We start from the raw sequence: 9,961 nt of genomic DNA on the forward strand, positions 1-9,961 counted from the left end.
ATCGTCCCCAAACCGGTTCCAGACCTGCTGCGAAACGCCCCGGCGCGGGCTTCGGCTGCTTGTGAAGAGGGTGCCTGGCCTTGGCGGGCGGCCAGCGTCGCCTTCTCACTGCCTTTAATTAGAGGCTGCAAGCGACGCCCCGGTGCTGCGCTCGGCGCCCGCTGTGGGCGCAGCGAGACCCCGCCAAACCGGGGGGAACCGGGAGCGGCCCCGTAGGGCCGGGTCTTGCTCTGAGGGGTGAAACTTGCTCGGGTGTAACGACCCCGCGGCCCCAGGTCGCTGCATCACTGGGGGCGGTTTTGCCTTTTTGGAGCCCTGGCGGTAGCGGCAGTGTAGGGGTGGGTGTGGGAAGGCAGCCCGGTGCGAGAGTACCTTTCCGGGGGCAGAAAAAAGTCACCGGTGGAAGGTCCGTGGACAAAGGGAGCTCCAGCTTTTTGCCTGGGGAGATGAGGCAGATCGAGTTGCTTGAGGCTTTGAAACAAAAATACGTGCAGGGAGTGTCTTAGAGCAGTGAAGTGAGGTCTGGCAGTGGGGACCAGGGTCCCGATCTAGCACTCAGGGCTGGGATCCATCTTACCGAGGGATTTGCTCCTTTGCTCTCCGCTCTCACATCCCACCACAGAGGTGGAGGTGAGCACTTCCCTCCGAGGTCAGGTCTACAAGGTTTTGTTATCGCATGTGGAAAGGGTGGGTTTGCTCCCTGGGTGTCGTAGGACCCTCCCCAGTTGCAGTGGGAAGTGTAGATGTCACTTGCTTGGCTGTAAACCGGGGACATCACTTCAGGAGCTGCTCACTTGGGTGTCTCAAGGACTTTGGGCCAAGCACTGGTGATATCCTGGACTTCATTTCATCTTCCTTCAGTTTTCCTTGGTGATGCTTCTCTCCTTCCTGGGAAGCATGTTAGTTTGAAGAGAGAAGGCAGAAGCCCTGAAAGTGCAAATGCTGCTGGTGCAGCTGTGGCCAGTAGAGATGGGTGTGAAGAGGGGAAAGTAACCTGGAAAACAGCACTGCAGCAAGCACAGCCCGTGGGGTGGTCACATCCTCTCTTGTGCAGGGTTCTGGGATCTCTCAGAAGTTTGTCCCCTTCCTCTCAGATCCTCTCTGCCTACCCAGAAATGCTGCTGATTGCCTCCCCCCTCCTTGCCCCAGCAGCTCCTTGGCCACTGATGATCTGCACCAGTTTCTCTCCCTTGCAGCTGCCTCACGTAGTCATTGCTGTCTGTTGTCCCCATAGATGCCTCACTCTAGAAGGTACCGCTCGTCGGAGCGCAGCAGCCGAGGCAGCTACCACGAGCGCTACAGAAGTCGCAAACACAAGAGACGGCGGACGCGGTCGCGGTCGAGCAGCAGCGAGCGTGACCGTCGGCACCGCCGGGAGGACAGTTACCACGTTCGATCCAGGAGGTGAGTCTGCAAAGATGAGGCGGGACCCTCCTGTGGTGTTTCTTGTGTGGTCAGTCCAGCCTTGGGGTGGCCTGGGCCCTGCTCTGCTGTGCTCGGAGCTGTAAATTCCAGGGCGGTGTTTGTAACCGAATCCCCCTGGCGTGCTCCCCCTCCCTAGCTACGACGACCACTCAGCAGACAGGAGGGCCTACGACCGGCGTTACTGTGACAGCTACCGGCGGAACGATTACAGCCGCGAGCGAGGGGAAGCCTACTATGAACCCGAGTACCGTCACTCCTACGAGTACCGACGCTCCCGGGACCGCGAGGGCAGCTACCGGAGCTGCAAAAGCAGCCGGCGTAAGCACAGGCGGAGGCGGCGCCGCAGCCGGTCCTTTAGTCGCTCCTCATCGGTGAGTATCCTGCTGTGCTGGGCCTCCCCTGTAACCTTTCTCTCCCAGGTGGCGAGCTGGGTAAGTAGAAAACTCACTTTCTAACGCTCTCTCGGACTCCGCTTGAGAAATGCGTAGAAAGCCTTTGATGCAGACAGCCGTTCCTGTCCAGCATCCTGATGCGCCTCGGCAGCGGCTGCCCTGTGCCAGCTGGGCACAGGCAGCTCAGACCCTCTTAGTGTTGCCCGCTCAGAGGTGGGAGGAGGACAGGCATGCCTTGCGAGACTGGCGTGTCCCCCGGGGTGGTGCTGCAGTCCTCAGCTCCTTTATCCCTGCAGAGCACTGCTTTTGTTCAGCGGTGCTCAGTAAGAGCTGTTTAGGAGCCCCAGCCAAGCAGGCTTTTGTGCAAAGTTTGTACAGCAAATGTTCAGCTTATCCTGGTCCCAGAGAGCTCGGTCTGCCTGCCACAGGCAGCGTGGTCCCTGCAGTCCCCAGTTTGGGCCTGTGGTCTGTGGCAGGAAGCCCCCCCTGCCCCGTTTCTGAGGATTAGGCTCTGCGTCAGAGCGGGATCCTTCTGGGTGGGCCCAGCTGACGTGGGATGTCGTGCGAGGGGTTTTGCAAAGGAGCAGAGCTTGTGGACTGGTCACTTCAGGTGGAGGCAGCAACCATCCCAGGCTCTTCCCAGCAGTGTCCCTGGCTTTCTCTTCTTGTCTGTTCTGCTGTTCACCTTCCACTTCTGTTAGACCCCAGACACGTTCTCTGCTCTGTGTGTGGAGCTCTCAGTGTTGTCTGGTCTGTTCTGGCTGTATGTCCGGGGATGGGATTGTGGGCTGGATTCAGGTCCCAAGTCTGCTGACCGGTTGCTCCCAGGTGTGGGGATACCTAGCTGAAGAACTGAAGGCAGGAATTTTCTCTTCTCTGGCATAAACCTCTTATCTACCTCATCCCAGGCTGTCCCTATTCCCTGTTGGGTCTCTGCTTCTCTCCTGGAAATTAGTCCTTCCAGGATCAGCTTCTTTCGGGGAGGGTCTAGGAAGAAGTGTCACATCTTCCCCCAGGCAGTCACTCATAAATTCTCTCTGGTTTTGGATGGATCGTTGTACCGAGAGTTGCTTCTGAAATCTCTGAATTCATCTTTTTCCTGAGTGTTGGGGCTGGGGGAAGCTATGTGGGTGGTTGTTGGAGTGGGATGGGGAGTTGCCTGTGTGGGGCATCCTGGCCCTTTGCTTGTGCAGGACTTCCCAGCACCTGCCTTCTGCTGCCTTTCCTCAGTGGCTGCCGTGGGGCTGAAGTGAGCCTCTCCCTGCGGCCACTGAGCGCCCGGCTGCAGAGCTGTGCTTCGATGTGCTCTCTTGGCATTATCCAGGACCCAAAGGCCAGTGCCGTTCCTCTCCGAGCCCCCCTAGGAGCGAGAGCAGCTGGCCCCTTCCACTGCCCCTCCGCTAGCCCTTGTTCTGACCGTCTCTGCTCTCACACTGGTTCGGGTGGGGCTGTTTGTAGGTTCTTTTTTTTCTTTTTTTTCTTTTTTATTTTTTTTTTTGCTACAACGAAAAGCAAACTGTTTTTTTCTTTTCTGAGCTAGTGTGTTGTATCTTGACATGTTCCCTTGCAATATCCCTATCGTTATATATTCCTCTGTGCCGTATGAATTGGCTGGGAATCTCCTCCTGCAACCCCTCCTCAAACAACCATGTGAATTTCCAAACCAACCAATGCGTGACGCTGGCTGCTGCGCTGGTTTGAAAATCTGATTGGTGAATGATGAATTCCCTGTCTGCCTGGGCCAGCAGCGGAGTCGACAGAGCAGCAGAAGGGCCAAGAGTGTGGAGGACGACGACGAGGGGCATCTGATCTATCGCGTCGGCGACTGGCTACAAGAAAGATGTACAGCCAAATCGTAACATAATTTAGCTCTCTAGTTAAGCTCCCATCGCAGTCGCAGATCTGTCTTATCTTTCTGTTTCATTTTATTTTCATTGTTTATTAAAGAGAAACCCTCTCCTTTTCCTTCCCCTTTTGTTAAAGCTACGTTTATATTTTGTATTGTTACTGAAGTGCCAGGGAACTAGGGCAGTTGCCTTGTGCAGCCGGTGTCAGCCTTCCGCTGCTCCGGTCTCTCAAGCTGTGTGCAGGTTAGGTGTTGCAATGCATTCTCCTCTGCCTTGTGTATGCGCTGCATCCAGGTTGTGCTCACTCTCTCATCTCCCTTCCTATTTTTCTCTCCCTCCCAGATGAGATCATTAGCACCTTAGGGGAAGGTACATTTGGTAGAGTGGTGCAGTGCATCGATCACCGGAGGTACGTCTGCTCCTGGGACAGGGAAGGGGCATTGTGGTGAGGGGAAAAGAGAGGCCGCAGCTGGTGTCAGACCCTTTTGTGGGTCTTAACGTGGGAGTCTGGGGGTGAAAATGAGTCTCGTTTCCAGTAGTCCTCTGCTGGTCAGGGCACTCACCCTCTTGGGTCGCCCGTGTGTTGGAAAGGGGTCAGGGGGAGCCTCAGGGCTGTTGGTAGGGAGGGAAAGGTGTTGCTTTGGTGGACACCCCTTAATAACAGCCAACTTCTGACATGAGTGAGGTGGTGGAAGGCTGTGCTGCATGGGGTGAGGCCGATTCAGAAAGTCCTTTTTGCAGGCTACAGGCTCTCTGACCCAGCTCAGGGGTGATCTTGCGCTTTCTTCCTGTTTCTCCCCTAGGGGTGGTGCACGTGTTGCTCTCAAAATCATTAAAAATGTAGAGAAATACAAAGAGGCTGCTCGACTGGAAATTAATGTGCTGGAGAAAATCAACGAGAAGGATCCTGAGAACACAAAGTAAGTGTGCTCTTGGTGTTAAAAGGGAAGGGTAAACATCGCCTTAGGTCGGTTGCAGGAATGGGATGAGAGTGTGAGTGAATTTGTTTGTTTATAGCTAGTTTTTGGAGGCGTATTGGCTTGCTATGGAACACAGACTGAGCAAGGAAAGGAGGAGCCTGGTGCAGGGATAACAACCAAGTGGTTTGTACAGATCTGTCCCAAATCAAAATTTTTCTCTCAGTCTTTGTGTCAGGATGTTTGACTGGTTTGACTACCACGGCCACATGTGCATCTCCTTCGAACTGCTGGGGCTCAGCACCTTTGATTTCCTGAAGGACAACAACTATCTGCCTTACCCCATCCACCAAGTACGGCACATGGCCTACCAGGTGTGCCAGGCTGTGAAATGTAAGTGTTGGCTGCTCTTCTCTCTGCTGGTCCTTGACTGATCTGGAGAGCTGTGCAGCTCCCAGTGTCTGTGCCAGTTCTGCAACTGGTGGCCCAAAGCAGCTGCTTTCTGCTGTGGTACTGCTGTGCCAGTTCTGAGACTGAGCCTTCCTGTCCCTCCAGCGGTGAATGTGTGCTTGGAATGAATCCTTTTTATTTTCCTGATTGTAATGTTTTCTGATGCTTGTGGGCTGGCAGTAGCTCAGGGCACTTCAGCATCCACCCCCCTACACATTCTGGTGATCGATACGATAAATCTTTGTGCTTCTGCCAAATCATCTTGGCCTGGGCTAGCCTGACTGTTCACACCCAGCTCTAAATGTGGGCTAAACCAGTGCCAGTATGAGCAGACTGAATTAATGTTGTTCACTCTTTGGGTGGTTGCAGCCTCACTCTGCTTCTGTTCCGTCACCCCGACTCTCGTTTGCTTCCTCAGTTCTGCATGACAATAAACTCACTCACACCGACCTCAAGCCAGAGAACATCCTCTTCGTGAACTCTGACTACGAACTCTCCTATAACCTGGAAAAGGTAACGGCACTGCCTTGTGCTAGAGGTCTTCTCTGGGGTTCTGGGTATCCCTACTCTTATCTGTGAGTGAGAGGAGGTGGAACATGGCCCCAGGAGGTTAACCCCACAGGGTTAATGCACTTAGGGCTTATCTCTTGTATGAACTGCCCGTGCAGTTTATAAATTAAAGGCATAGGGACCACGGCCTGCCGTGGGAGTTGGTCTGGGGGCTGTGCCAGCACTAACGTACCCTCTGAAGCCTCCCCCTCTGGTGGTGGCAAAGGCTGGGCTGCGTAAAGGGGCTAAATCTGCATCTCGGAACTCTTGAGTAACTGATACCGTTCTCCCTCGTGAAGAAGCGGGATGAGCGGAGTGTGAAGAGCACGGCCATCAGGGTGGTGGACTTTGGCAGTGCCACGTTTGATCACGAGCATCACAGCACCATCGTCTCTACCAGGCATTACCGGGCCCCAGAAGTCATCCTGGGTAGGTACCGCTGCAGGCATTCACCCCGAGGGCACTGGGCTGCCTGCTGGATGAAGGAGCATTTTGCCTCCGCATCACTCAGTAGCTGTCCTGGGTTTACCCTGGGAGATGAGAAGTGTTTTATTTAACATGCTCTACGGTGCTCTTTTCTGGGAAGGTCAGCAACTTGTAAGCTGGTGTTTTGACATTGCTACCAGCTGGGCAGTATGTTGCCACCAGCATATCAGAAGCCTGGTTGGAAGGGGAATTGTTTTTCCAGTTTTATTGTTTATCGGAGGGTGAGGGAGAGGGATTTGGAATCTTGGGCCATAAGTGGATCTTTTATTTAAAAAACATTGTTTTTTAGAACTTGGCTGGAGCCAGCCCTGTGATGTGTGGAGCATTGGCTGCATCATCTTTGAGTATTATGTGGGTTTCACCCTGTTCCAGGTGAGAACTTTATGCTGTAGGGCTACCTCACAACTGATGAAAGAGGATGCTGGCTGTTTCCCAGTACAGCCAGGATCCTCTGGGACTGATGGGGTTACCTCCATCACTGCAGTCTGTAGAGACAACCACAGTGTTGCCCAGCAAAGGGGTTCTGAACCAGGGAACACCCAGGGCTGGAGGCAGAACGACTGGAACCTGTTCCATGCCTTCCCTTTACATTTCTCTCTCAGACACACGACAACCGGGAGCACCTGGCCATGATGGAGAGGATCTTGGGGCCAATTCCTTCTCGGATGATCCGGAAGACGAGGTGAGCGGGGCCCGCTGGGCACCACAGGCTTGCCAGCTCTCTCCTGCTTCATGTGTAGCATTTCTCTGAGGGATCGAGCTTTGAAGCTGCTTGCTGAGCCAGTCATCCTTGCTACAGCGTCCTGAGTAGTGTCCACTGCCAGGGCTGGTGTGTTGCTATTGCTGCAAGATGTTTTGTGCTTGGGGTAACCTGTTTCCACCTCTTACTCTGACAGGAAACAGAAATATTTCTACCATGGCCGCCTGGACTGGGATGAGAACACCTCTGCTGGCCGCTATGTTAGGGAAAACTGCAAGCCACTGCGGGTAAGGCGGGATGGGCAGGAGCACCCGGTTGCTTTATTCTTTTCTCATTGCAGAGTCTTATAGTGCCTGCCCCAGTTAAGAAGATTCTTCCTGTGGGCAAGGTTGGGCCACCAAAAGGGTCAGACCAGTGTCTTCCGGACGGAGCTTTGGCTGTCCCAGACATAAACTAGGAAGACTGCAGCAGCCTGAGTTTAATCTGAAGTGGAGGAGGAGGGCACAGAGACCTCAGGAAGTGCCTGGGAAAGATGATGGGGAGGTGGTGGGGGGTGAAAACTCGGCAGTTCCGTACTGGGTAAAGCAGCCCCGAATTCAGGTCTAGGATAAGTGACAGTCTGAACTAACCAGTCTTCCCCCAGCTTAGCTGTGAATTGAGCCCAGGGAACGTACTGGGGCAGGGTGCTTGGCCCTAACCTCTCCCCCCCACCTCCCCAGCGATACCTGACCTCTGAGGCTGAGGACCATCACCGCCTTTTTGACCTCATTGAGAGCATGCTGGAGTACGAGCCGTCCAAGCGCATCACCCTGGCCGAAGCCCTCAAGCACCCCTTCTTTGACATGTTGGAGATGGAGCCGAGCACAAAAATGTGGGACTCTAGCAGAGACATCAGCCGGTGACGCCACAGGTGCCAGCCTGCCCTCAGATTCTAGCCCCCGTGGAGGCCTGTGTGATTTCTATTCAGACACTTGGTGCTTTTTTTTTATACATGAGAAGAACTCCCTGGACACGTTTGTAAAGCTGTTAATATGTGAGATACTGTAAATAGCCCATATTCTATATCGGCCTCTGAGCACCACGGGCCTGACCTCCTCCTGTTGCTGCTGCCGTTATCGTGAGGCGAGGGGGCCTGTATGTCCATATTGTAAATACCTCTGTTCACATATTGCTTTGTCTCCTGTTCTCTCCTGCCCTCCTCGCTGTAAATACTCCAGGACTCACAGCTCTCTGTAGCTTATCTGTTTCCTTGTAAGTTATGAAGCTGGTGGGACTGCATGGGAATTATTTTTTGGATCAATGTCATAGCCCATCCCCACACCAGAGTTTTATAAGAATTTTGTACAGTCTTTGTGAAAAATAAATATGAAGTGAATAAACGACCTGATCTGGGTTTAGACCAGCAGCAGCCTCTCTTGGGGCTGTTCTGTGGGTCAGTTGTGCTCCTGAGGTACAATGTGCTGCACCTTGCAGAGGGAAGGAAGGTTCATCCTCTTGTGGGATAAAAGGTACTTCATGATCCAGAAAACTCAGTAATGAACCCAGTTTTATCCACCCGCACCACTTCTCCCAAGCTTGGATCCTGGCCTGAGCATGCGCACTGAGTACGAGCTGCTTTTGGCCCTCTGAGGCTGCAGCTGGTGTGGGGGCCAGCAAAAACCAGGCTGGATATGGATCAGGATTGAAGTGGGATACAGAAAAAGGACAGCCAGTACTTCGAGATAATGTGTTCTCTTTATTAGAGAAACCTCTTGCTCCCTCGAGGGGTGGAGCACTGGCTACTGGTGATGGTTGTTGGAGAATGGGTGTCCAGGTACCCACATTCAGCTGTCAAACACACAGCCCAGTGTCTGCCTTTTGGGCTCTTACCAGCTCAGCCTTGGCTTGGATTTTTCTATGGGAATTGCTGAGGATGTTTCAGACCTGATGGCAGCTCTGTGTAGATGCTTTGCCAGCGTGTCTGGGAGAGTCTTGCTGGGGCGGTGTCTGTAACAGCAGACACACTCATGATCTGCTCCACGGGAGCTTATTGCTCTGCTGTGGCACCATCTGTCTGTGCCAGACTGTGTCCTGGCTCTGGCAGACTGTCATCATGCAGAGGGATAAGGGAAAAGTCCAGCTTCACCTAGAGTTCATGAGGGGAGTCTCGGGAGGGGTGACATTGAATCATCTTCATGAGCTTGTGATCCTAACTTAAAGAGCTTGGCCTGGAGCTTTCACCTGCCTCCTGCAGTATTGCTTGGCTAGGCAGCAGTCAGCCGGGTGGTGTGTGCCAGGGAACAGGAGCAGGGAAAGACCATGTCCTGCTGCATGTGTAGCCAGCAACTGGGTGAATCCAGAGGAGAATTAGATCAATCAAATAATACCTGCAGTCTGTCTCAGACTTAAAAAAAATTTAACTCACACCAGTGTCCAAAACCTGAATCCACAGGTTTTACTGCCCCAGCAGACAGCACAGCTCAAGAGGGCAGCTGTCTGGGTTAAAGTTGGAGCTCATGGATTTGTCTGTGACTCTGTAAGTCTGTGTTTAGAGGCTAAAGAATATTTTTAGCGGAGAGGTGCGGTTGCTGCTAAGCAGAGAGCTGGGACAGGAACCAGAGGCGGGTACGGGTAAATGTTCTGTGCTGCTCTCAGGATGATGAGGAATCCCGCTGGGCAGTGGATGTCAGTATGCTGTCCACGTGCAGCTGGTAGTTGATGGATGCGAGGATCCCTATAAATAACTGGCCCAGGAGACACAAAAGTTAAATTCCCCAAGCTGCTCCTCATGCCATGAATTCTTCCCTGGAGTCTGCTGTATGGCTGGTTTGGGTGGGCTCTGTGAAAACAGCTGCTCTGCTGCACCCCCACTGACCTCCCCGAGGATAAGGCCTGGGGGCGTTCCGTGCAGGCTGGACAGCCGTCCCAGTAAGAGGTGGGAGCCCAGCCCAGGGGTTTGGTCGTGAGGCCTCAGGGGGACCTGCAGGAGGGGGCTGCTGCCGTGGCAGGCCTGGATGAATGGAGCCATGGCCGGGTAGAGGAGTGCCCCTGTTCGGGGGACCCAGAACCGGCCAGGGCATGGCGAAACCAGGGAGACACGGGGGCCTGGCGCTGGGATGGGACACCGGGAACCCGGGGGGGTACGATGAGGCCCGGGCGGCAGAGAGGCCTAGGCCTGGCGCCGGTCCCGCGTTGCCATGGGGACGCGCTCCCGGC

The 9,961-nt window shown here is 54.0% G+C and overlaps 1 protein-coding gene across 2 annotated transcripts; it reads left to right on the forward strand.

The window, feature by feature from the left end:
• Window positions 1–897: 897 nt before the first annotated feature.
• On the forward strand, window positions 898–7,753 carry CLK2 (CDC like kinase 2). Of its 2 annotated transcripts, none has more exons than XM_026867443.1 (12): window positions 898–1,404; window positions 1,562–1,796; window positions 3,563–3,659; window positions 4,007–4,073; window positions 4,468–4,584; window positions 4,808–4,974; window positions 5,450–5,544; window positions 5,880–6,009; window positions 6,356–6,438; window positions 6,669–6,748; window positions 6,963–7,053; window positions 7,486–7,753. In XM_026867443.1, exons 1-12 carry the CDS (start codon window positions 1,235–1,237, stop codon window positions 7,666–7,668), a joined length of 1,515 nt encoding a protein of 504 aa, XP_026723244.1. In that variant the 5' UTR covers window positions 898–1,234; the 3' UTR covers window positions 7,669–7,753. The 2 variants fall into 2 exon arrangements, with proteins under 2 accessions (XP_026723244.1, XP_026723245.1); XM_026867444.1 differs by having other exon boundaries at window positions 3,566–3,659.
• Window positions 7,754–9,961: the final 2,208 nt, after the last annotated feature.

Source organism: Athene cunicularia, unplaced genomic scaffold (genome assembly GCF_003259725.1).
Source record: "Athene cunicularia isolate RWA unplaced genomic scaffold, athCun1 SCF_39, whole genome shotgun sequence".
NCBI classification, from domain to species: Eukaryota; Metazoa; Chordata; class Aves; order Strigiformes; family Strigidae; genus Athene; species Athene cunicularia.

What these genes read in the sequence shown, in the direction of transcription:
- CLK2 (XM_026867443.1), top strand. Translation starts at nt 1,235, where the DNA reads ATGCCTCACTCTAGAAGGTACCGCTCGTCGGAGCGCAGCAGCCGAGGC. An exon ending in AAGGATCCTGAGAACACAAA is followed by an intron (nt 4,585 to 4,807) that starts GTAAGTGTGCTC and finishes TTTTTCTCTCAG; the next exon opens with TCTTTGTGTCAGGATGTTTG. An exon ending in CGGATGATCCGGAAGACGAG is followed by an intron (nt 6,749 to 6,962) that starts GTGAGCGGGGCC and finishes TTACTCTGACAG; the next exon opens with GAAACAGAAATATTTCTACC.